This window comes from Canis lupus, chromosome 26 (genome assembly GCF_003254725.2).
Source record: "Canis lupus dingo isolate Sandy chromosome 26, ASM325472v2, whole genome shotgun sequence".
Lineage (NCBI taxonomy): Eukaryota > Metazoa > Chordata > Mammalia > Carnivora > Canidae > Canis > Canis lupus.
The window spans coordinates 371,915-398,999 of record NC_064268.1 but is presented as its reverse complement, the minus strand read 5'-3'; the positions used below and the strand labels follow the sequence as shown (position 1 = coordinate 398,999).

The window sequence follows — 27,085 nt, the reverse complement described above, 5'->3', positions numbered from 1 at the left end:
GCAAGAAGACACTGTCCATGTGTGCAAGGGGGGTCCGAGTGGGTGACACCCGACACAGAAGGTCAAGGTGCATGCGGCCCACCTCTGTTTTTCTTAGAAGCTGCTCTCTCGGTATAGCTAAACTGTAAGTACCATACTCTTTGAAGCTCAGAGGACTAGGGGAGTCTCCAGGTTGGTTTGTGAGCAGCAGGTTTTACTTCAGCACGAACCCCAGACCCCAGCTGGTGAACCAAGGGCCACCGCCAACAATTGAGTGGAGAGGTACTTTCCTCAGTTTCAGGTGTGTGTGGATGATAAACCTGGACGCTGACTGAGAACTCAGATTTGGTTTGCAATGCTTAGCTGAATGGAGGCTAGAGTTCCCTGTTACCAAGAACCACACACACGCATACTCAATCATTGAACAGTTTACTGAGTAAACATATAGGTACAAAGAATTTGTTTTCCAATACAGCAAAGAGCAGTGTGGCAATAGGTCTGAGCTAGCACAGTTTGTGCTCTCGGTGTACCAGGCAGTGAAGACAGTTCACAGACTGCTCCTCACAAAATGACAGAGGCCCAACCTTTCCCCTTAGTGGTCTGACCTAACCTTGTATGTGAAACATAGCTGGCCAGGAGCTCAGGTGTCCTCACCTGACACACCCTGCTCTGTACAAACATGTGATAGAGTAAGTATACATTAACTTGCTCATTCACTGATAGCTGCCCTGTGATCATCACAGTTTGGAGATAAACCCACAAGCCACTTTGCTGGCTACAGCGGTAGCAAGTCCGTGGTTTAAATGCTCCCTTAACATGACCACTCTAACAAACACCAGAAGTTAATCTGCTTCCCCATCTTCTTGTGAATCTGAGCTTAATGTGGCTTTTCTATAAATTTTAATGACAGGAATGATAGCAGTGCTTTAAATGAGAACTTCAAATGACAAATGTCATTTCATTTGTATTCTTTTCATCTTACCAATGACTGCTTCTAAAGCAATACATTCTGTGTTGGGCACTTGTAATGATGTAGGTGTTGTAAAATACCTAAGTATAATGATTTAGGTATTAACATTGGTGTTCCTGGCTTATTTAATCCTAGCATTCTGGAAGTAACAGTCACAATGACATGAAGTCAAGACTACCCAGATACAATGAGTAATGACTGTGCTCTAAATTGCAAAGACCCCACAACGGAAATAAACAATGATCAGATAGCATCACTAAATCCACAGATGGGGCATGCAATGCTGGAACTTATTACTTGTCATGCTTGTGAGCTGGTAATGAGATGTTACACTGCCTGCTTCTAAGCTGCAGACATCATGAGAGAAAGTTTTCTCTTCTCCTTTTTTTTTAAGATTTTATTTATTCATGAGAGTCACAGAAAGGAGGCAGAGAGACAGGGAGAGGAAGAAGCAGGCTCCTTGCAGGGAGCGCGACATGGGACTTGATCCCCAGACCCCAGCATCACGCCCTGAGCTGAACACAGATGCTTAACCACTGAGCAACCCAGGCGTCCCAAGTTTTCTAAGAGGAGAGTGAGCATGTCCTTGCCTTCACTATGTGACAAATACATGGGGCCCGAGGAGAGCTGTATTGGTAGAAACCATTTTGCTACCAGATATAGAGCACACAGTCCTATTACAGAGAAACTGTTAAAGGTAACTGTCACAGCACTATATTCCAACTACCAAGCCTCGAGACATTGATTTCATTTGCAAGCTAATTCCTTAAAGACAGGACCAGTGTAATACACAAGTTTATAGGCACAGACTGCATTGTGAATGGTGTGTTTCAGGGTTATACAAAATGGAAGACCCGCATGAAAAGCTTCCTCAAAATGCGTATTGAAATGGAAAAGCACCTGGAGAGAAAATGCAGCTGGGTAGCCTGATGGCAATTATTTCCCTTCAAAAGTGCTCTGGGTACCAAGGGAAAAGGACTGGGTGAGAGATAATAAAGAAAGGTGAAATTCTTAAGAGGTGTTTGACAAATGACCACGTATGGGGCTGCTGTGTTGGGGATCATTGGTAGTCTACTTGACTAGACTATGGTGTTGGTGATGGGCAATGGTGTGGAGCTTTAGAGACTCTGGCAATTCTGACTACTGACATGAGAATCTTGTCCATGGACTACAGATTATATAGAATAAAAAGCAGCACAATACGGAATGACGGTATGCACAGCACAATCATTCCTTTCTACCTCATGCAGTAACTGATTATCTTTTTCTTGTTCATACATATTGAACATAATGCCAGTGTGTTTTGTAAATTGCTTGGCTAATCCAGAGATAGCATGAGACTTCATAAATGTTTTAGTTTCTCTTATTGAAGAAGGGTTGGTAATAACTGCAAGACCATTAGATATGTAGCAGATGATAATCTGTGGAGCCATTCACATTTGCAGAACAAAACAAAAAAACACAAAGAACTTTGTAATCTAATTTCTATTGAATTGTTTAAAAACGAAGAGAAAACATTGACACTCAGTATGGGAAATCTTGATAGATATCAGTCTATGCCCTATGAGGCACATGTACCAATAGTTGACACTCAAAATTTTGTTAAATGCTCATCATTTAACATGGCACAGAAAACAAATGGTACACTCAGAATATTAACTCAAGAACATTTAATAGAGGGACTATTTACATATGTGTTCAGAATTAAGGACACCAACCAGAGATGGTAAAGTATCTGAAGAGCAAGGAGAGGGAGGTGTTAACTGAGAAGTCTACAGCCCCAGAGGAGCGCTGCCCAGCAGGAGCTGCAGCCATACAGGCATACACTCGCCCAAAACCAAGGTCCAGTAAGGGGAGCTGGGAGGAATACATGTTCCAGCCTTTCCTCTCCCGCCGGCTGATCTAGCCCCTCCCATGGTTGAGCCTAAGCAGAAAAACTAGTGGGGCAGCCCCTGAGAGTGCAGGGCAGGGAGAAGTAGGTCACAACCAGGACCTATCCAGGTCCAGCCTATGTGCAGTGTAGCTGCTAGAGAGTCACTCTGAGCCTGAGAAACAGGTTTCTAACTCACATCATGCAATCTATTTAACTGTGTTTGAAAATTCATACCTAAGTGTTGTTGTTGTTGTACACTTTACTCCCACAATACATTGTTACTACTTTGGCCTTAAGCAATCAATTACCTTTTTCAAAGATTTAAAAAAAAATCTTTGAATTTGAATAAAAAATCATTTATTGTTTATCCACATATTCATCTTTTCCAGAACTCTTCATTTTGTCCTGTAGACCCACATTTCTATTGAAGATGATTTTCCTGCTGTGCTGAAACTTACTTTAAGGTTTCCTGAAGGAAGGCCTACAGCTAATAAATTCTCTTTGACTTTTTCTGAAAAAGTCTTCTTTTGCTTTCATTTTTGAAAGATGGGTAACAGACAAATGCCAGGTTGCAGGGGTCACTCTGTCTTCTTGCTCAAGTACTTTCTGGGCAGGAGTGTGCTGTCGTTCTCTGCTCTGTGACCATATCCTATCTTTCTCTAGGTGTCTTATAATAGTTCTTCATCAATTTGACTATGATGTCCATTAGCAGGATTTTCTTTACATATCTTGTTTGGGGTTCTTTGAACATCTGAAATATGTGGTGTCACACTTTTCATCCTATGTGTAAACATTTCAGCCATTATTTACTCAAATACTTTCTCATGCCTCTTCCCCATCCTCTCCTACGACTCCACTTCGGATGTATGTTGGTTGTCCCACTGCAACTGACTCCCTCCTCTCTTTTCTTCCAGTCTTTTTTTTCTCTGTGTACAGCAGTTGGACAGTTTTTGTTCGTACTTAAGTTCATCAACGTTTCTTCTTCTTTGTCTGATCTGTTCTTAATTCCATCCAAAGTTGGCTTTTTTTGGTCATTTTTTTAATCCTCAGATACTACTGTTTTCATCTTGAGAAGTTGCACTTGGGCTTTTTTAAAAAAAGATTTCATTTATTTATTCATGAGAGACAGAGAGAGAGAGAGAGAGAGAGAGGCAGAAACACAGGCAGAGAGAGAAGCAGGCTCCATGCAGGGAGCCTGATGTGGGACTTGATCCCGGGACTCCAGGATCATGCCCTGGGCCAAAGGCAGGTGCTAAACTGCTGAGCCACCCAGGGATCCCCACACTTGGGCTTTTTAAAATACATCTTCCACTTCAGGTTTTATCACATTCACATTTTCCTGTGTATTTATAAAAGCTACTTGAACATCTTTATCTAATGCCAACTGTCTTGGTCTCTTTTATGTCTCTTCCTACTGAATCATTTTTTGTCCTGGTTACAAGTTGTATTCATGTAGCTTCTTCGCATGCCAGCTAAGTTTTTGGATGCCACACACTGTGGGTCCTGAGTGGATTTTAATCTAGGGTTAATTACTTCACAAGGTCTACTCTGCTGAGAACCCTACCTGATGCCCCATGTGTTCAAAGCTGGTGGGAACTTTACTCGCAGCCCTGCTTTGATTTCTAGGAACTGTTCAGCCTACTGCTTTCCAGAACTACTTTTTCCTTTCACACATATGCAGATCAGCACTAAACCAAGAGACTCAAGAGGACTCCTTGGATTTCTGCAGCCCTCTTTCTGGAAAGCTCCCTCCTCCCCAGTACCTTTCCCTGCAAATTCTAGCTACCATGGCCTCCCCAAATGCCAAGTCAGTAGTTCTCTTCAACAATACTGCAGCCTGGGAACTGCCACCAGGCACTAGGCTGGGCTGTCATGGGGCTCACCTCACTCTGTCTACCTTCTGCCAGGAATCACAAACTTCTGCCTGCCATAGATTTCAAAACTATCATTTCATTTATGTTTTACAGGTTCTAGCTGTTCAAGGCAGGGGAATTAATCTGTTCCTTGCCATACCACCGTAGCAGAAAGCAGAAGTCTTCATACTTTAAACACATCTACCACTTAAAAAATAACTATTTTAATAAAAACTTAGATACAACAAACACAACGTTAAAGAACTCTTTCAATAGGATCATGCTTATCCAAATTCTTCAAACTAGGACTGCTCTTCTATATTAAAATCTCTAATTCATACTATTCAGTATTTCCTTTGTGTATGCATTCTCTAGTGTACTGTGAGTTATCTTTTCTTCATGAACCCTTTCACTTGCTTTTTACAACGGCCCAGTTTCTCCTTGAGTGTAGTTCCTCTAACAATGAGCTGTCACTTCTGACTACAAGATTCTGTACCACAATATTGATAAGAATTCCATGTTAAGTCAGTAATGTGTAACCAGTTGTGTTTTCTAGGAGAAGGCTCTCTTACACTGTCTACTTCAAAAGATTCCCTCTTTTATCAAGTGTTGGGTGAGACTTGCCTTCCCAGGGCACTGACAGGGTTCCTCCCGTGTATGTGTGTCCTCTGACATGTCAGAAGGCATGATGTCTGATAGGAGATTTTTCACATTCCAGCACTCACATGGTTCCTAGAGTATGTGAGTCCTCTGATGAATCACGAGTTGGGACTTCCTGCTGAAGGCTTTCCCACACTCACTGCACACATAGTATTTATCTCCTGTATGGATTCTCTGATGTCTCATAAGGTGTGACTTTCTGGTAAAAGACTTCCCACATTCACCACATTTATAGGGTCTCTCTCCTGTGTGAATTCTCTGATGTATAACAAGCTGTGCCTTCTCAAAGAAGGCTTTTGCACAATCACTACATCCATAGGTTTTCTCTCCTGTATGATTTCTCTGATGCTTAATGAGCTGCACTTTCTGAACAAAAGCTTTCCCACACTCACTGCATTTATAGGGTTTCTCCCCTGTATGAATTCTCTGATGCCTAAGAAGCTGTGGCTTCCAGGCAAATGCTTTCCTACATTCACCACATTCAAAGGGTTTCTCTCCGGTATGGGTTCTCTGGTGATGAATAAGGCTTGACTTCTCACTGAAGGTTTTCCCACATTCAGTGCACTCATAGGGTTTCTCCCCTGTGTGTGTCCTCTGGTGTGATATCAGGCTGGACTTCTGGGTGAAGGCTTTCCCACACTCACTGCAATCATATGGTTTCTCTCCAGTGTGAGTTCTCTGATGTGTTAGCAGCTGTGACTTCCCAAAGAAGGTTTTTCCGCATTCAACACACCCATAGGGTTTCTCCCCTAAGTGAGTTTTTTGATGTCTGATCAGCTCTGACTTCTTAAAGAATGCTTCCTCACAATCATTGCACTGATAGTTCTTCTCTCCTGTGTGAGTAATTTGATGCTTGAGAAGTTGTGGTTTCCTGATGAAGGCTTCCCCACACTCACTGCACTCATAGGGCTTCTCTCCTGTGTGGATCCTCTGATGCCTGATGAGCAGTGAGTTCCTGCTGAACGCTTTTGTACACTCATTACATGCATATGGTTTCTTCCCTGTGTGAGTCCTCTGATGAGTAATCAGCTGTGACTTCCAGAAGAAGGCTTTCCCACAGTCACTACATTGATAGGGCTTCTCTCCTGTGTGTGTTCTCTGATGTGTAATGAGCTTTAATTTCTGGGAGAAGGCTTTCCCGCAGTCACTGCAGCCATAGGGCTTCTCTACTGTGTGAGTCCTCTGATGTCTTTTAAGTTGTGACTTCCTGCTGAAGGCTTTCCCACATTCACTGCATCCATATGGCTTCTCTCCTGTGTGAGTCCTCTGGTGTAAAATAAGCAGTGACTTCCTACTGAAAGCTTTTTGACATTCACCACACCCATATGGTTTTTCTCCTGAATGAGTCCTTTGATGAATAGTGAGCAATGACTTCTGTGAGAAGGCTTTCCCACATTCACTGCATCCATAGGGCTTCTCTCCTGTGTGAGTTCGCTGATGTATAATGAGCTGTGACTTCTTATTAAAAACGTTGCCACATTCCATGCATAAATGGACTCCTGTATGTGTTATATGGTTTGCATTGGGCCACGACCCTGTACTGCTAGCTTTTCTACATTTACTGCAACCACAGTATGCCATTCCACCATGGGTTCTATCAGCTTTGATATAGAATAAATATTTCTTATTGAGCTCATCAAGCTTTTTTCTTCCATGGTTATTTTTTGGAATAAGAAACTCAAAAGGATGTTTCAAACTTTTTTCACCTGTGCCACATTTATGGGGTCTCATTCCTAAATGAACAAAGTTAATGCTTGAATGAAATATTTTCCTAAAAACATCATATTCATGGCCTCTCTCCATACTTCTAAGCTTGTCTTGATTATCCTGGTGCCACATTTTGAGACTGTTATCTAGCCAGACTTCTTCTAAAAAGGAAAAAAATGAATCATACTGTATAAATCCCCCAACAATTATGCTCATTGAATAAAACTGACATAGAGCCTAGGATCCCAGTTTTAAAAACAAAACTAAACAAAACAAAACAAAATCCTCCAAAATATAATATCTACTTACTGGACATTAAAAATTTTGACATACACTGTATGTTAACTAATTGGAATTTATATAAAAGCTTTAAAACCTTTCTAACAGAAATGAAAACATTTAAAAGTTACAAATGTTTATAAACATAAACTTTAAATGAGAAAAGATGAAATATGCTCAAGAAGCAGTGATCATGAGCGTTTATGCTCAAATACTAGTGATTGATTTACTTACTCGACAACAATCTGATTATCTGCTGTATATACAGAGGGAAGATGAGGGAAGAAAACAGGTAAGCACTCTCTGCGTCAAGAGTCCTCACAATACAGTGAATGCTAAGAGTAACAAGCACACAGAAGAGCAAAACTGGTGTATGCTGTGCTATTAAAGGAGGATCACTGAGTGCAGTGCATAGTAAATACAGGATATCAAGTTTTTATCCAAAAGTCAAGAAACATTAGGTTCCTGAACGATCATTACATTTAAAGAACATTCTCATTTACAATTGTCACCTGAATAACTGACATCACTGACTTCTATTTCTTGGGGTTATCCAAGAGTTCTCCAGAGCTCAGCATCTACACTTTTATTTAGGTTTTTTGACACTTTAACTGAATCTATCATTTATATAATGAACCTACATGTAATCCTGTCAATGAAAATCATTCCAAACCACAAGAACTCTTTAGATAACATTAGGATAGACTTTCTGTTACCTGGTAAGTACAATTTGTGATTTCCACAACATGACCATTTATTAGATATTTTAAAGTGAAGGTTTGTTTATTTTATGATATTCTTTACTAGCTATTGTTAGGTAACATTCCCAGGAGGTACACTGCAAGACAAAAGATTTTGAGAGACTTCAAATAGAAGTCAACTTCTTCTCTGCAGGATTGTGTGTGTGTGTGTGTGTGTAGGGGGCTGTAGGCAGAGACTTATCTAATTCTTGGACATATCAGAATTTCAAAAAAAAGGTCCAATTAGAGCTGCTGATTTAGAAAATAAAAGGACTTCATGTTTCCAGCGTGAGTGGAGGTACTAAAACTATTGAGATGGAAATGACTGAGAAAAAGTTTGGAGATTAATAGCAAGTGTCATACGTAGACATGTAAGTGTGAAATCCACCTAAAGCGTTTATAAAAAATGGTTTCATGAAAGCTGAGTAAAGAAATAAAAACCTTAAATTAGAATCAAAACAATAAATAAAATTAACATATATACAAGTCAATAAATAATATAAAATAATATTCAAGTAGTTCAACTGCATCAAAATATTTAAGAAATAGGGACACCTGGGTGGCTCAGCGGTTGAGTGTCTGTCTTTGGCTCACGGTGTTATCCCAGAGTCCTTGGATTGAGTCCCACATCAGACTTTCTGCATGGAGCCTGCTTCTCCCTCTGTCTATGTCTCTGCCTCTCTGTGTCTCTCATGAATAATTAAATAAAATCTTTAAAAAATATATTTAAGAAATAAAAAACTTTGGGGTGCCTGGGTAGCTCAGTTGGTTGAGCGTCCAACTCTTGATTTCAGCTCAGGTCATTGTCTCAGGGTCCTGGGATTGAGCCTTGTGTCAGGTTCTGTGCTCAGCAGGGAGTCTGCTTGAGATTCTGCTTCTCTCTCTCTCTTTCCCTGTACACCCCGTGCCCTCTCTCTCAAAGAAGAAAAGAAGAAGAAGGGGGAGGGGGAGGGGGGAAGGGGAGGAGGAGGGGGAGGAGGAGGAGAGGGAGGGGGAGGAAGAGAAAGAAGAAATCTTGTCATTTTGGAAAAGAAGTATGTTGTTTCTTACTGGTATTATTCAGGGCCAGGCACAGGTGAACCCACTTGTCTCTGTCATACTCTGGTCCACACTGCCTGCTTTCACTGTAGTTTTCAAACTGATATTCCTACTCCCACTCTTGCTCCCTCCCAGTTCTAGTCTCCAGAGAGCCAGTGAGCTTTAGAAAATGTGATCAGGCTTTTTACTCCCTTGCTGAAAAAAAAAAAAAAAAGAAAAGAAAAATGCATGCTTTTGTCATGGCTTGTATGTTCTGGCATGCCCTAATCTTTTCCAATCTCTCTGACTTCCTCTCACACTTTTGCTCACTGCTGCTAGCCATACTGAATTCCTTCCCATCCCTTTGAGCCCAGAGGCCTTTCCTGCCTCAGGACCTTTGCAATGGCTGTTCCTTTTATTTGGCATGCTCTTCCTAGTTTTCGGCATGGCTCATTCAAGTGTAAAAATCATTTCGAGGGCATCCTAACAATATACTGTTTATTTCCTTTATAGTACTTATCAAAGAGGTAATCATCTTATTTCTGTGTCCCCCACAAGAGTGTAAACCCTGAGGGCAAGGAATAAGTTTGTACTTGTCACTGATGTGCATCTATACATAGCACAGAGCAAGCCCTCAATACATGTAGGATAAACACTGTTCATTCACAACTGGACTTCTAAAGCAGTTCCCCTCTGTATCATTAATCTTGATAAATAACTTTGCATTTTAATATAAATACTTTTTGCTCAAATACTGAATTATTGAATAAATATAGTTCTGCATTTTATTCTATGTTAAACTTCTCTGTTCCTATTTCATGACTCTTTCTCTATGCCACATAATACTGGTTGTTCTACATTAATGAGTGAATACAAAACCTATCTGCACAGTTAGTATTTTCTAAGCTACACATACCCGGACCTAATCATCCATGGGAATGGAACCTGGACATCTATAATTTGAAGTATTTCCTAAGGTAAGCTGAGACACTTGCTTAGATAAAAACCTTTGCCTTAAAGTAATACTTGATAAGAAAGGTCCTGCCTTACCTGGCCCCACAACACTCACTTAATGAAACATTTAATAATTATACCCTATAAATTCTACAGGGGAGAGAGAATATGTTCCTTGCAGTCTTTCTATGTGTGTGTGGGGGGGAATCATTAGACCTACTTGGTTAAAAATTGGTGAAAAGTCCCAGATAATGTCTGACTAGGGCCAAAGTTCCCATAATGCAATCCTAAGTGGGCAGAGATCACACACTGGGAATCAACACTCCTTGGGTATGAGAAATGGCTCAAACTGAAGAGACACATAGTGTCCACGTGGGGAAAGGATCTGAGGATCAAAGGCTCAAGTGCAGAGAAAAATGTATGAAAGGCTTGGAGGAAGAAACTAGTTTGAATGGAGTTAGCCCTGACTTCTGGCAACAGAAATTAAAAACAAAAAACAAATGGATAAGATGTTGCCATACCATGAGGTCCTCCAACATAAATGTAGTTAAAATATCACACAGCACTTGGGGATTTGAAAATTAGTAGTCTCTTTGAAGGGTTAGTGAGAAGCCTCGAGAAGGTGGACATCAATGCAGTGAAAAGCACCCAGGGAGCTGCCTGCAAAGGGCTTAGTCTACACAGAAGATGGGCGAGGCAAAGTGTCCTCACCAGGCTTACGTTATTTGGTTTTTATTCTACCTGCATGGGTTCATCTTCTACTCTCTATGGGTTTAAATCAGAAATCTGGCAAATTAGAGAAAAGAAAAAAAGAAGGACTCAGTCGGCGTCCCTGTAACAGGAGAAAGTTATGAATTCTTCAGGAGGAAGAAGGAAGCCCACCCCTGCTGGGTGGAAGTGCAGGAGAGGCGGAGGGAGCTGAGGCGGGCTGGGAGGAGGATCCTTGTCCTAAATGCTGGCCACCAGCTCGTGCCGCTGTCTAGGGAAGGGGGAACGTGCCATCACCAGCTCCGCACAAAGAGGACACATCCTGATGTGGAGACCAGGACAGAGCACATTAGAAACCAGGAGAACTCAGGTCACTAGCCCTGAGCCAACTCTAAAGACTTAGGAACTTCCAGCAGTTTTATGAATAACTTTTCAAAACATTATAAGCAACCTATCATCAAAAACCCGAGATTCAATTTGCACTGTACACATACACCTGATTCCCTCTCACCTGCAAAGCTCTGACTTAGAACTTCTTTCTGCACCATCCACGGCTCTTCTTGCTCCCGCTTGAAAATTGCATCAGGTCTGATAATGTGATAACCTGTTCAGTGGAAACACAGACAACTTGGACCCAATTCCTTGCAATGATGGACTCTTAAATATGAAGAATATTCACTGCAAAGGTTGTAAAACAAAGCAAGTGAACCAAAAATCTTTCAATTGGGTATAGAAATTAAAGAATCTTTGACATCTGAAACTTAGGTCCAAAATTAGTAAACATTTTAGAGGCCCCAGTTATTGGATACACACTATTTATATAAGAATATTCTTACCCAAGAAAACTAGATTGCTATAGTTCTCCAACATCACATCTCTGTACAAGTTCTTCTGAGTAGGATTAAGTAGCTGCCACTCCTCCAAAGTGAAGTCCACAGCCACATCCTCAAAGGAGATCTAGAAAAGCATAATCATTGTTATACCTGAGGTAGTCCTCATGGCAGGATATGGGCTTTCTCCTCCAGGGTGGGAGGCAGCCTCGCCCATCTCTGACTCCTGGTGTCTGTGTTTGTGTCATACTCCCCTCCAGAATGTGTGCTGGACTTACTGACTCACTGACGCTGAAGACAACTGCAATAGGATGGCATGTCTGAGATTACTCCCCCATCTTGGGAAGCCTGTCTTGCTCTCTTGGGGGAATTCAGCTGCCACGCAGTGAAGCAGTCCTGTGGCAAGGAACTGAGGTGCACAACTCCCACATGACCAAGCCTGGAGGAGGACCATCTCCCTACTGCACCCTGAATGCCCCACAGCCTGGCCCACCATCCTTGTCACAGGGCCATGTGAAATCCTGAACAGGAACCAGATGTAGGTGCAGCTGGCAAACTTCAACCCAGAGAAACTGTGGGGTAAATGTTTGTGTTTTTAGCCACTGAGGTTAGCGTAATTTGTTACACAGCAATTGATATTTAATATAACATCCTAATCTTACATTATACCTCAAGAGAAACAAATATGTTAAGATATTTATCATTTTGAATTCACTCATCTATCCATCTACCTATCCATTAAGAAATTAGACTACAGGGGATCGGGTGGCGCAGCGGTTTGGCGCCTGCCTTTGGCCCAGGGCGCAATCCTGGAGACCCGGGATCGAATCCCACTCGGGCTCCCAGTGCATGGAGCCTGCTTCTCCCTCTGTCTGTGTCTCTGCCTCTCTCTCTCTCTGTGTGACTATCAGAAAGAAAGAAAGAAAGAAAGAAAGAAAGAAAGAAAGAAAGAAAGAAAGAAAGAAAGAAAGAAAGAAAGAAAGAAATTAGACTACATTGTGTTTAAGCACAGTGCTTCTCTCTCTCTCTCTTTTTTTAAAGATTTTATTTATTCATGAGACACACAGAGGGCGGGGGGGAGGGGCGCGGAGCAGAGGCACAAGGAGGGAGAAGCAGGCTTCATGCAGGAAGCACAATGTAGGACTTGATCCTGGGACTCCAGGATCATGCCATGAGCCAAAGGTAGATGCCCAACTGCTAAGCCACCCAGGCATCCCAAGCACAGTGCTTCTCAAGGACAGTGCCACTGGTATTTGGGAAGAATTCTTTTCTTTTTTTTTTTTTTTAAAGATTTATTCATTTATTTATGATAGACATAGAGAGAGAGAGGTAGAGACACAGGCAGAGGGAGAAGCAGGCTCCATGCTGGGAGCCCGACGCGGGACTCCAGGATCGTGCCCTGGGCCGAAGGCAGGCGCTAAACCGCTGAGCCACCCAGGGATACCCTTTGGGAAGAATTCTTTTTTTTTTTTTTTTTTTTTTTGGGAAGAATTCTTATCCGAGTCCCACCTACTGTCAGATATTCCACATGCCTGGCACCCATCTGCCAAACAACAGTCATATTTTTTGGTTTCTGTCTACATCCCTACAACACCCCTCCGTCTGGCTCTGCACCAGACATTATGAGGACTAGCTAGCCCCTTCTGGATCTTCTGGAATACACGTATTGTGCAACTAAGGCTCCCCAAACTATAAGAGGTGCTAGAAATATGAATAGAATAAAAATCATGTTCTTAAAATGTTTCAGTCTTTTCAAGAAAAAAATAAAGTGTCACAGAGGCCATGACACAAGGATATAGAAGGCTTGGGACAAAAGGCAAACTGAACAAGTGGGAAAAGAACAATGTTGCAGGATTCACATGACCGGGTTTTGAGACTTCCTATGAAGCCACAGGTACTAAGACAAGGTGGTGTTAGTCAAAGGATAGATACTAGATGAATGCAACAGAAGAGGCAACTTAAAACTAGACCCCCATATGCTCAATTGATTTTTGACAAAAGGCAAAAGCAATTCCATGAAGAAAGGAGTTTTTGCAACAAATGGTGCTAGAACAACTGCATATCCACAAGCAAAAGAATAAACCTCAACACATTCCTCATACTTTATATAAAAATTAATTCAAAATGGATCATAGACCTAAATGGAAAACATAAAACTATAAAGCTCTGGGGAAAAAGAACCTGCATGATCCTGGGTTTGGCAGTGAGTTTTTATTTTTTAAAAGATCTTATTATTTCTTAGAGAGAATGTGCACACTCATGCATAAGCAGGAGGGAGCAAGCAGAGGGAGAAGGAGAAACAGATTCCCCATAGAGCAAGGAGCTTGATGCAGGGCTTGATGCCAGGACCCTGTGATTGTCACCTGAGCTGAAGGCAGACACTTAACCAACTGAGCCACCCAGGTGTGCCAGCAGTTTTTTTTTTTTTAAGTTTGTTTGTTTGTTTGTTTGTTTATTTATTTATTCATTCATTCATGAGAGACACACAGAGAGAGAGGCAGAGACACAGGCAGAGGGAGAAGCAGGCCCCATGCAGGGAGCCCGAGTTGGGACTAGATCCCAGGTCTTCAGGATCAGGCCCTGGGCTGAAGGCAGCACTAAACTGCTGAGCCACCCCGGCTGCCCAGCAGTGAGTTTTTAGATACAACACTAAACATGGGGTCAACTTAAGAAAAAAAAATCAATGAAACAGACATTTACAAAGTTATTTTTTTTTCTATGTGAAAGACACTGTTAAGAGAGAGAATATAGACAAGGCACAGACTATGAGAAAATATTTGAAAAGCACCCATCTGGGGCACCTGGTTGGTTCAGTTGTTGAGTGTCTGCCATCAGCTCAGGGCATGATCCCGGGTCCTGGGATCAAGTTCTGCATTGGGCTCCCCAGGGGGAGCCTGCTTCTTCCTCTGCCTATGTCTCTGCCTCTCGAATGAATGAATGAATGAATGAATGAATAAATAAATAAATAGGGATCCCTGGGTGGCGCAGCGGTTTGGCGCCTGCCTTTGGCCCAGGGCGTGATCCTGGAGACCCGGGATCGAATCCCACGTCGGGCTCCCGGTGCATGGAGCCTGCTTCTCCCTCTGCCTGTGTCTCTGCCTCTCTCTCTCTCTGTGTGACTGTCATAAATAAATAAAAATTAAAAAAAAAAAAAAGGGCATCTCTTGAAGAAAGGGAAATACATCAAAAATAAACTACTGGGACTTCATCAAATAAAAACCTTCTGCACAGTGAAGGAAACAATCACCAAAACTACAAGAAAACCTACAGAATGGGAGAAGACATTTGTAAATGAAACATCTGATAAAGGGTTAGTATTCAGAGTATATAGAACTCAATACCAGAACTGATATAACTCAATACCCCAAAAAGCAAATAATCTAATTCAAAAATGGGCAGAAGACATAGACATGCCTCCAAAGACAACATCCAGATTGCCAACAGACACATGAAAAGATGCTCAACATTTCATCTCAGGGAGGTGAAAATCAAAACTACAATGAGATTATCACCTCACACCTGTCAGGATGGCTAAAATCAACACAGGAAACAACAGGTGTTGGAGAGGATGCAGAGAAAGGGGAGCCCTCGTGCACTGCTAGTGGGAATGCAAGCTGGTGCAGCCACTCTGGAAAACAGTATGGAGGTTCCTCAGAAAGTTAAAAATAGAGCTACCCTAGAATCCATTAATCACATTACTGGGTATTTACTCAACGAATACAAAATCAGTAATTGAAAGTAATACATGCACCCCAATGTTTTTGCAGCATTATCTACAATAGCCAACATGTGGAAAAGCAGTGTCTATGGACGGACGAATGGATAAAGAAGAGGTGGTGTGTACACACACTGGAACATTACTCAGCCATCAGAAAGAGTGAGATCTTACCATTTGCAACAACATGGATGGAACTAGAGGGTATTGTGCTAAGTGAAATAAGTCAGTCGGAGAAAGATAATACCATCTGATTTCACTCATATGTGGAATTGTAGAAACAAAACAAGCAAAGGAAAAAAGAGAAACAATCCAGGAAACAGACCCTTCACTGTAGAGAACTGTGGTCAGCAAGGGGGAGGAGGACTGCACTAGGTCCAGGGGATGAAGCGCACACAGACCATGGGGAGCACAGAGGGATGTGTGGAAGTGCTGAGTCACTACACTGTGCGCCCCAAACATAACACCGCATGTTAGCTACACTGGAATTAAAAATAAAAACTTAATGGGAAAAAAAAAAAAAAGTCCTCATGTGCTCTCTTCTGCATCACATATACTAAAAAAAAAAAAAAAAAAACCCTCTTATTTAAATACAATGAACAAAAAAGATGAGCAGAAGATCTGAACACAGGGGTGTGTGGGTGGCTCAGTGGTTGGGTGTCTGCTCAGGGTGGTTCTGAGATTGAGTCCCACATCAGGCTCCCTGCATGGAGCCTTCTCCCTCTGCCTCTGCCTCTGTCTCTCTCTGTCTCTCATGAAGAAATAAATAAAATCTTAAAAAAAAGATCTTAACACACATTTCACCAAAAGATATATAGATAAAAAATAAACATGAAAAGATGTTTAGCATTATTTATCAATAGGGAAATATGAATTAAAAGTATAATGAGATGTTACCACATACCTATTAGAATTGCTAACATTAATTTTAAAAACCCACACAGTGACAAATGCCAGTGAGGACGCGCAGCAGCAGCAGCAGTAGCACTCATGCACTGAAGGTGGGAACGGAGAAATGGCGCAGTGACCTTGGAAGATGTTATGGAAGCTCCCCAGAAAGCTGAGCACTGATGACCGCACAGCCCAACAATTCTAATTCCAGGTGCCTGCCCAAGTACACTGAAAACTTCTGCTCATCTCAAGATTTCTGTTCAAACTATATGCAGGTGAACATGACAGTTACAAAGTAGAAGCAAGTAAGGTGTCCTTCAAAAGTGGAAGGCTAAGCAAAATGGTGTGTTCATATAATGGGATACTATTTGGAGACACTGCTCAGTGATAGTAAAGACTGTTTCAGACATGGACGATCTCAACAATAGGAGAGAAAAGTGCCAGAATCAGAAGGTTACATGCTCTAACATTCCGGGAAAGGCTGAAGTCTGTCACTTCCCATTGACCAAGGACACGTCAGTTGGGGTCACGCGTTGGAGATGCAGGAGGACCAGACTCAGGGAATGTCTCTGGAGAACTGGAATTGTTCCAAGTCCTGACTGTGATGTTGATAACGTAAATTTACACACACCCTAAAACTCAGGAGGAGTCAGGTTCCTGGTTAAAAACTAGGATTTTGGGGGACCCTTGAGTGGCTCAGTTGTTGATTGTCTGCCTTCGGCTCAGGGCATGATCCCAGGTCTGGGGATCAAGTCCTGCATCGGGCTCCCTGTGAGGAACCTGCTTCTCCCTCTGCCTCTGTCTCTGCCTCTCTCTGTGTGTCTCTCTCATCAATCAATAAATAAAATCTTAAAAACACAAAAAAACAAAAACAAAACAAACCAAAAAAAACCCTAGGATTTTTCAGTCCCAACCTCAGGCAAACCAAAGCCTTTACCTGATGGGCTGCCCAGGGGAAGCTGCCCTCCCCACACCAGACGTGGCACCACAGGCTCCAAAGCACTATTATTCTGGTCCTCCTCACTGAATGTGTTACTGGTACTGACTTCATGCCTGTGTAGACTCTTGCCAGCCTTTGGCCCCAGGCCCAGATGGCAGCAGCCACAGCTAGGGCCATGAGAGTGGGTATGTGGAAGAATGACCTGCCTTCCTTGTGGGCCCTAGCTCAGACCCCAGGTGAGCTTCAGAGTGGCATATAAAACAAGCCCTCCTACAGGAATGACCCTTTTGGATAGAAGTAAGTTCTGCTCTTCATAAGCTTGTGGCTACCCATGTCGATGCTCACCAAAAAGGCCCCTATACTGGCCAACAACCTTGCTCCAATCAACTAAACGTGGAGACTGAAACTGATCCCACCACACAGCACACGAGGCTAGCCTGTGGCACAGACTCAGATGCCAGCTGGGCATGTGTGCACATGCTGCCCGTGCCATCAGGAGATGCTGAAACAGCACAAAACACACATGTAGGCTTCCACACGCTGCTCAAGCTAGCAACACTGCCCAGAGACAAGTTCTCGGGCCAATGGGTCAGGATGTTCTGGACAGGTAGATCTCATTGGGCCTTCTGTCCCTTATATGCCTTTTTTACTAGATGTGACTGCAGTGGACACTCTCTTGAAGTCTGGTCAACCATCCCCATGGGTTCTGCTGACTTGGGCCACACTATACAGGCCTTCCATAACCACATTTGTTCCTTTCTGGGGGTCTCCTCAATTCATTGCATCTGAGAATAGCCCAAGATTAGCCATGAGGCTGTTTTAGTGGACAGTTAAAGACAAGATTTATGTGGCTGACTAAAGGGGTCAACATAATCCCAGCCCCAATTACACAGCTCAAGAGAACAACCTGGGACCCCCATGCAGCATTTCCCCAAAAGGATGCTTGTCTTTGCTGCCTTCACATACACACCCATCTTTTCCAGTTGCTGATGGCTCAGGCTCCATGGCAGGCACTGCACAAGGCTTCCATCCCCTATCACCTCTTCCTGAAGGTTTAATGAACATGAGACTATGCAAAGTCATTTAAAATCATTTGAGAATTCTGGACATGGAGGTACCTGTATTTAGTTAGCCAATCCCCCCCCCCTTTTTTTTAAAGATTTTATTTATTTTAATTGGGAGAGAGAGAGAGCAAGATAGAGAGCACAAGCAGGGGCAGCAGCAGAAGGAGGGGAGAAGCAGACTCCTCACTGAGTAGGAAGCCCAATGTGGGGCTTGATCCCAGGACTCCGAGATCATGGCCTTCACCAATGGAGCCACCCAGGTGCCCTGCTAGCCAATTCTTAAACATGATGCATCTTTCTGGTTAAGTTACATAATATTTGCCCTTCATGCATACAATCAATCTTTCCAGACAATGGGTGTGGATGAAAACAGGAGATGAACTTTTAAAAAGTTTTGATTACTAAATGGGACACACTGATACTAGCAACAGAAGAATAAAACCAGAATAACCCTAGCACCCGGGGAAGTGTGGCATTGAATGATATGAATGATCTTTGTTTTTTGGACCTGCTCCTGAAAGCTTTCCCATCCTACTGGAAAAAAAAAAAAGAAACAACTTCCACCCTGGAGGCTATGTTAACCCTGTGGGGGCACCCTCTGTAAGCTCTTTGTTGCCAGGAGACCCACCTGTGTCCTCTAGGACTGCACTGCTGACTTGTACCCCAGCCATCAGGACACTCTCCATTTCTCGAGTCAAAAAAGCAGAAAGAGGGGCACCTGGGTGGCTCAGTGGTTGAGCGTCTGCCTTCGGCTCAGGTCATGATCCCAGGGTCCTGAGATCGAGTCCCACATCGGGCTCCCTGCATGAAGCCTGCTTCTCCCTCTGCCTGTGTCTCTGCCTCTGTCTCTCTCATGAATAAATAAAAAATATTAAAAAAAAACAAAAACAAAAGAAACAAACAAAAAGCAGAAAGGGCTAAAGGTCTAGAATACCACCATGCCCAGCTTTTGCCAATAGAAGCAGAAACATTTCTTCCTAAAATGTACCAAAATTCCAACTGACAGAATATTTATGGGGCCATTTGAAGGTTTTGTAATGATCAGTTCTGCCAGATGACTTTGGTTTGTTTCCTACAGCTAGAATATAAGTAAGATAGGTGGTCCAGGCCCACAGGTTTGGTCCTGTAACAACTGTGTTCTGAGTTTTACTTTAGATTCACATTGAGGAACACTGTTAAACAGCACTGGGAAATAAGTTTATTTATTACAGGGTTTACTTAGGACTTTGTCCACTCTATCACCCACATAAACAGTTATCAAAGTACCGTCTGTGTAAGTAACCATTAGGAAGGGGTTGCTTGCACTGAGTAGCTAGTCTGCTTTTGTCAGAGGAAACAAGCACTCCACTGCTTCCCTTCCTGTCTCCACTGTGGGAATATTTGAGGACGGCCTGCAGCTCACCTCTAGCAATGAAGTACCTTGTCTCCTAAGTATCCATGCTTTGACTTTAAGATTTCTGTATGATTCCATAATCCACTTTGCTCTCTGACACCTTCTTTCCAAGTTGATATTTTCTGATTACGATTTAAATGTATTTAGTACTTTCCCATGAGCTTTGTCACATCTATGGGAAAAAAACTATTGGAGAACAAATAACTCACCTGTGACTTGATCATTTTCTGCTGCTTGGAAAATCTGCTCGTTCTGTGACTTCTCTCCGTCCTGACGCTCTGCAGAGGCCTCTGGTCAAATGTCTGTAAACTGACAAGGCACCCCTAGTCCTGAGGCCTCTTCTTCCTTTTCACACATGAGTTATCATGTCCCTCAATCACGGCCTGGAGATGCAGTGGGAATTTTCTTTTAGATGACGTAATTACTGTGGGAATCTAATCTTGGTTCTCTCTCACTGGGAAATCAAACAACTTGAACCAGGCTAGGGGTAAGCAGCAGGATGCAAGATGAGTTACCGGCCAAGTCTGCCTCTGGCCATGTCTGCACCACACACTGCAGCCCTGGCTCCCAACATAAATGCCATATTCAGGCCACTTGCTTTAGGGCTTCAGCCAAACACCCTCAGAGGAGTATCATCAAACCAAGATGCACTGCAGACATCAACAAAATCCAGAAATAGCACCCTGGCTCACTCATTCTGCAGCCGTATTTCTGGGGGGCAATTACATGAAATTCTTGGGGCAGGTGCTATAGAGTAAAATGCAACTCATTTCTAGGCAGGATGGTAAACAGAAGACGCCTTTTAGATCAAGATGATGAAGTCGCCTGGGGTGCTAGCTCCCTACTCCGAAATTAGCCCAGGAACAAAAGGAAAGCCTTGACCAGAGGAGCCAACAGAAATAGTAAAAAGAAGAGAGGCCGCGGAGGAGACTGAGGCTTGTGTGTGGGTACGTGTCCTTCCCCTGAGAAACCAGCAGGAACCGCCAGGCCACATTTCCAAGGCATAATGGAGGCAGATCAAAATCCCCGAAGAGCTGCCCTTCCTCATCTCCCACACTCCTCTGTGCCCCAAGGACAATGCTCCAAAATCTGCTTCTTTGTGAGGGTCTACGTCACTGACTAGAGATGCCTGATGGGGCGGTGGGACACAGGGCTGTCTGCGGTGCTGGCGCCGGTGCTCTTCCCAGCCCTTCCCGAGTGCAGGTCACCAGAGCTCGTGGGACAGCAGCTAACACCTCTGGGGGAATATGAGCTCAGAGGCCAGTAAGGGTGAACATAACATAAAAACTAGATAACAAATGAGTTCTCCCTCATGCAGAAAAGGGAAAGAGAGTCCCTTCCGAGTCCTACTCAAAGAGCACTTTAGGAAACCCGTAATTGGGATCCCTGGGTGGCGCAGCGGTTTAGCGCCTGCCTTTGGCCCAGGGCGCGATCCTGGAGACCCGGGATCGAATCCCACGTCGGGCTCCCGGTGCATGGAGCCTGCTTCTCCCTCTGCCTGTGTCTCTGCCTCTCTCTCACTGTGTGCCTATCATAAATTAAAAAAAAAAAAAAAGAAAGAAAGAAAACCCGTAATTGTATATTCTTTCTCTGCCCCTTTGAATGTGTGTAAATCCTTCCTAAAGCTAAATAAGCCTGGTCCAGTTCCAGTTCCAAATTGTCCTTCCCCAGGACCTGGGAGCTCTCTCTTTGAAGTTGTCCAGGAAGACAGGCTCCCATTTCCCATGTCAGGAAGTCAGAACCCTCACCGAGTATGGACTGGCACCTGGCTTCCAGGTGTAAAACTACTTTAAAACTGGGATCCCTGGGTGGCGCATAGGTTTAGCGCCTGCCTTCGGCCGGGGGCGCGATCCTGGAGACCCGGGATCGAATCCCACGTCGGGCTCCCGGTGCATGGAGCCTGCTTCTGTCTCTGCCTCTCTCTCTCTCTCTCTCTCTCTCTCTCTCTCTCTGTGTGTGACTATCATAAATAAATAAAAATTAAAAAAAAAAAAACTACTTTAAAACTACTTCCTATCACAAAGACACAAGGAGTCTACTTTTCCTCTTGACAAAGGCCTCCCTAAGTACCGGGAACATGCAGTGTGCACTATGTGTGACAACCTATCATTTATCCTGAGAATATGTGTGTAATGGGTTACACCTGCCTAGCTATACAGAGAAGACTGAGCTTTCTTTCCGTCTCTGTAATCTCCTCAGCAGGTTGCCTGCAAAGCTCACTGTATTCTCATTTAAAGTTTAATTTTTATTCAACAATAAAACTTTTTCTTTTTCTTCTGCTTTTGTTAAAGAGATTTTTGGGTTGGTGGGTTTGGATTTTAATTATTTCCTCAACAGGCCAAATAACCGCATAACTGAGTAAAACTGCTATTTTAAAAAGGTTTTAAGAGGGATGCCTGGGTGGCTCAGTGGTTGAGCATCTGCCTTCGGCTCAGAGCGTGATCCTGGAGTTCCAGGATCGAGTCCCGCATCAGTTTCCCCTCCAGGAGCCTGCTTCTCCCTCTATGTCTCTGCCTCTCTCTGTGTCTCTCATGAATACATAAGTAAAATCTTTAAAAAAATAAAAAGTTTTTACGAAATTGCAAACTACGTAACAGGTATGTTGGGCAGAGTTATTGGAAAAAACAAAAGCAAGATTTCAGGTAAGTATAATAAACAAAAAATACTCCATCTTGATGTGTACACACACTTACACTTTGAATTCCTTCCTTCATGTACCAAGTCATGAACCAGTTATGAGATGAAAGCCAAGGACTTGACAGGCGTGAAATTGCAGAGATGTTATTTCCCTCCTGAGAACATACCTGAAAGGAAATGTCCAAAAATCACCATCCCCAGTATACCACAGGACGAGAGGGACAAACTCCAGCTTTTGTAGCAACCCTGCCAGGGGAGACTTGTCTGCGCTGGCAGGGGGCCCCTGTAGGCCAGGAGCGGCAGCTGAGCCCAGCGGTGCGCCCCGCTGGTCTCCGCAGGCTGATGGGCTGCTCAGGAAGGCCAAACCTGGTGAACAGGTCTGTGGGTTCCTTTCCAGAAAATAAACTGAACAAAGGGAGGATAGAGTTCCTGCAGAAGCTGCAGAGCAAGAGCTCTTTGTCTCACTGAAGCATAGGGAGGCTGTCCCCAATGTCCCAGTGGACAGAGAAGTCAGCCTGGATATTAGCCCACTGCCGGCTTGACCCCAGGGCAGCTAACCAGAGCAGAGCCACGGCGCCAGCCCCTCCCAGGCATTTACTACCTACTCCAGCTTGGCCAAGGGCTGTGCTCAGCACCACATGCTCCAGGGCCCCCCCACAGCTCAGGCAGCGGAGCTGGGCCCTGTGCACACAGAGCAGAGTCAGAAGAGAAACACTGAGCACCACTTGGCTCTAACTGACCCTGTGGGTCAACTTGTGGCGGCATCACCTGACAGCCTTAAATGTCTCCTTCTCTGTCACTGAGAGGACGGAGGTCCCCATGTTAACATTGGGGGCTCTTGTGGAGCAGTCAGGAACCACGGTCTAGACAGACAGGATGGATTGTGAATTTTGACCCAAGCAGTGGGAGGAGCAGAGCAAGGGCATCTAGACCAGGAGGAATGGCTGGCAGCACAAAAAGAGAAGGATAACACAAGTCTCGCCCACTTGTAGGGTGTTGACACAAAGTCAGACCCCCAGAATGAAACTGAACTCCATTTAAGTCCAGTGTGAAAGAGTGTATATGGCTCCAGGGCAAATCTCAGGAAAAAACGTTCTGGAAGAGCAGAGCATCTCCACAGGTAGATGCCCAGGGTGCTCCTCCAGGCTCCTGGACACTGGTAGGGGGTCTCAGGAAGCCCTGAGAAAATGAGTGTGAGAAGTTATTGCTACCCAAACCTGGGCTTCCTGGGATCAAGACCCTCCTGCCCTGGAAGCTATTTAGTTCGGATCCCTTTTGGGTTGATGCACAGATCTTCTCTGTCACCTCTGGAAAAGGGAATGTGCCAACTATACTAATATCCAAAACTGTCACTCTGGCTTCCTCCTCCAGGATCCTGACATTCTCCTGCACTCTGCTCTCAGTCACATCAAATCTCTCTCATACTGTGAGGACACACACACCCTTACAAATACACATGTTCGGGAACCCTGGGTGGCGCAGCGGCTTAGCGCCTGCCTTTGGCCCAGGGCGCGATCCTGGAGACCCGGGATCAAATCCCACGTCGGGCTCCCGGTGCATGGAGCCTGCTTCTCCCTCTGCCTATGTCTCTGCCTCTCTCTCTCTCTCTGTGTGACTATCATAAATAAATAAAAAAATTTAAAAAATACACATGTTCACACATGTTCATTCATTCACATGTACATATATGCACTCACACACTCAGATGCACACATACTCATGCTCACACACACATGTACTCAAGTTCTCACATTCAAAATATACACAGGCTCACAAATACACACATGGTCACACACATATACATACACATACATTCACATGTATTCATGCACTCGCATTCACATATACACATGCTCACACGTACACACATAGTCACACACACATAAACGTTCACACACTCCCATGTACACATTCATGCATTCCCATGTACACATGCTCACACTCATATGTTCAACATTCCCATGTGCACACGTTCACATGCACATATATGTTCACACCTACACACTTAAATGTAGAGCTCATACTCACATGTGCTCTCTCATATATACACATGCTCACATATGCTCACTCACATGTACACACCTTCACACACGTGCTTACACTCACATGTACACAGATGCTCACAGTCTCATCTACTGACCAGGAAAGCATCAATTTGCTGAACACCTCTTACTAGCAGGCTGTTCTGAACACATGGGAGAGACCACTGAACAAGACAGACAGGGTCCCTGCTCTCTAAGAAAGACATTCTAAGATAGGAAACAAGCAAATAAAAGAATTTCAGACTGTGAGAGTGCTTGGAAAAAAATTTTAAATACGACAGTGGGATGGATGGATAGAGGATACTCTCTCACACAGTTGGAAAAGGCCTCCTGGAAATCAAGGACTTTTAGCTGAGCCCAGAAGAGAGGTAGGAACCCACTGGGGAAGGCTGTGGGAGGATCAAGCCCACAAAGGAGCACCACACTCAGAGGGCTGGAGCTAGACAGGGATGGAGAAGGGCAAGGAGGCTGAGCCAGCATGGGGTAGGACCTACAGCCACCAGGGTCACAGAGAACACTGAAATAAGGAGCTGTCACAGACCAACAATGTAATGTGCTAAGTGAGAAGGACCAAGAACAAAAAAGAATATAGTCATTCAACAGAAGTCACTACATCAGAGTCTTGCCTGAGTCAATGCATGACCACCCAAACCCACAAACACAATTCATGTCCTATCACCAAAGATGGTCTCAGTCCCACACAGCCCCTCCACCAGATCTGGAATAGACTGAAACCCCCTGCCACCTCAGCCATGGACGGAACTTCAGCTCTCAGAGGCTCCCGTGTACCCACACTGACTGCCTGAGACTTCTCCAGGCCCTTGCTCACTGAACACAACAGAGCCGTCATGAGTCTCCAATCTACACAGCCACTGAGCATCACAAGCCCCACTATCACTTCCCCCACTTGCCCATCATCCCACCAGGACCCCAGCTTCCGGTTTTACAGGCTGTGCCTCCAGGACCTCTTACACATACATATCCCCAGTGACTCTTTCAGCAAAGCCCCCTATCAACCCGAGTGACAAAACCAACACACAGGAGTATACAAGTCAGGAAAATCCAAGTCTCTCCACAGCCCTGCCCCCAATCAGATATCCACAGGACTCTTTACTCCTGATCATTCCAGTCTCTTCCTTGCTCAGCCCCATGCACCAACCCTAACCCTAACCCTAGAGGCCCCCTGACTGCTTATGACAGCACAGTCCCTCATCACAGGCTTCTCACCACTGAGGCCAAAAAACCCATTACTGGTTCCCTCACACTCCCACCCAATAATCTCGACAGAGTCTGTTCTATTCGTTGACCAGTAGTGGAGTCAGTGAGATCCTCAACACTGAGTCCCCATGAACCACCCCAGGACTCCAGTCCTTCCTCCTCCAGTTATCCATCCACTCAACAGTGCCCCAGTCACTGTTCCCACAGAGCCCCCTCAGGCTTGCTAGCCCCCATCACTATACCTAAGGCACACCCAATCCCTCATTATCCAGAAGCCCCAACCATTCACCTCCCATGATACCTCACTTTCTAGTATAGCCCATGCTTACCCACCATCGACTAACACCCCTGCAGGTGCTCCTAATCATTACCTGAAAGGGCCACCAACTCTGCATAAACCCACATACCCTGGTACCTCCAACTAATACTCCCACCGTCTGCTGCTTCACAGCCCCTAGTGGGCCACCCATCCACTTGCATCAGATGCCTTGTGAACGCCACACATTTTGTCCTGATTGATCAGCGGGAACTTCGGTCCAGCGCTTCCAGTCAATAAAGTCCTCGGCCCATCGATTCCGAGCCCTCGGAACGCCCCCAAACGGATTCCCACAACAGCACCCCAAGGCACACTCGGCCCATCCCACAGCCCAGAGGACTGCGTCCAGGGGATCCTGCACCCCCGATCCCTTCCCCTCCCCTCTTAACACGATTACCCCAGAGACCGCCAGTACCCACTTAACTCCCTCGGTCGGCTTCACCAACACTGGTCCCGTCCAAGCCCCAGGTCCCTGATTTATCAGACACGCCAGCATCTTGGCCCTCCGGTGGCCCTAGCGACACGACCCCCCCCCAGCGGCCTCATCACGGCCACAGCAGGCGGCCCCCACCGCCGCCCCCTTCCTTCGCGCCCCCAGTCGCTCCCACGCCCGATCCTTCACTCCGGATCATCCTCGCACCGGGCTCCGGAGCCAGTTCGCTCGTGCGCCGAGGTCACCGCGGGGCCCGCACCGACACCTAGGCCGCCCCGGCCGCCCCGGCCCCGCAGCCTCGCCGCCCCGCCCCCCGCCGCACACACCCTCCAGCTCAGGCCCACCGCGCCGGGGCTCACGCGGCCGACCGCGGAAGTGCGCGTGCAGAACTACATCCCCCAGAGTGCCGCTCGCCCCGGAACTACATCTCCCAGAGGGCTCTGCGGCGCGCCTTTTCCGATTGGCAGGGCTGAGGTTCCCAGTGGAAAGCCTGTCGGCTGCTTGGCATCCCAGAGCAGGAACGCGCTCCCCAAAATGTGAGTGTGCGGCGTCCTAAGTGGGTCGCCGGGAGGAGGCTTCTGTATCGTTTCCATTTTTCATGTTAGATCGAAGTCATTTACAAATTCACTTACAAAAGTGAGTTTTAGCACAGCCAACAGCACTGACAAAAGAAGTGAAAATAAATGAACAATTTAGGGAGAAAGAATGAAATTATGGAAACAGGAGGAAATTCATGAATATAAAGGTAGAAGTTAAGGGATTAAAACAACTTGATGAGCCAGTTTTTTTTTTTAAGGTTTCATTTATTTATTCAGGAGACACACACACACACACACACACACACACACACAGACGCAGAGACACAG

General features: G+C 44.7%; 2 protein-coding genes across 10 annotated transcripts in view; both read right to left on the bottom strand.

Moving 5' to 3' along the window:
- The window catches only part of CHFR (checkpoint with forkhead and ring finger domains), a 73,162-nt gene extending 61,818 nt beyond the window's left edge, over positions 1–11,344 (bottom strand). Inside the window, exon 1 of the mRNA XM_049102165.1 lies at positions 11,252–11,344. The gene's annotated coding sequence lies outside the window, so the exon portion shown is untranslated. The remainder of the gene's footprint in view (positions 1–11,251) is intronic.
- On the bottom strand, positions 393–26,630 carry ZNF605 (zinc finger protein 605). 9 transcript variants are annotated; one of them, XM_025473442.3, is made up of 6 exons: positions 26,546–26,630; positions 22,267–22,377; positions 19,783–19,956; positions 11,577–11,697; positions 11,252–11,344; positions 393–7,203 (listed from the first exon to the last, which is right to left on the bottom strand). In XM_025473442.3, exons 3-6 carry the CDS (start codon positions 19,795–19,797, stop codon positions 5,408–5,410), a joined length of 2,025 nt encoding a protein of 674 aa, XP_025329227.1. In that variant the 5' UTR covers positions 19,798–19,956; positions 22,267–22,377; positions 26,546–26,630; the 3' UTR covers positions 393–5,407. The 9 variants fall into 9 exon arrangements, with proteins under 9 accessions (XP_025329227.1, XP_025329228.1, XP_025329229.1 ...); XM_025473443.3 differs by lacking the exon at positions 26,546–26,630 and adding an exon at positions 26,427–26,511; XM_025473444.3 differs by lacking the exon at positions 26,546–26,630 and adding an exon at positions 26,206–26,322.
- Between the last annotated feature and the right edge of the window lie 455 nt (positions 26,631–27,085).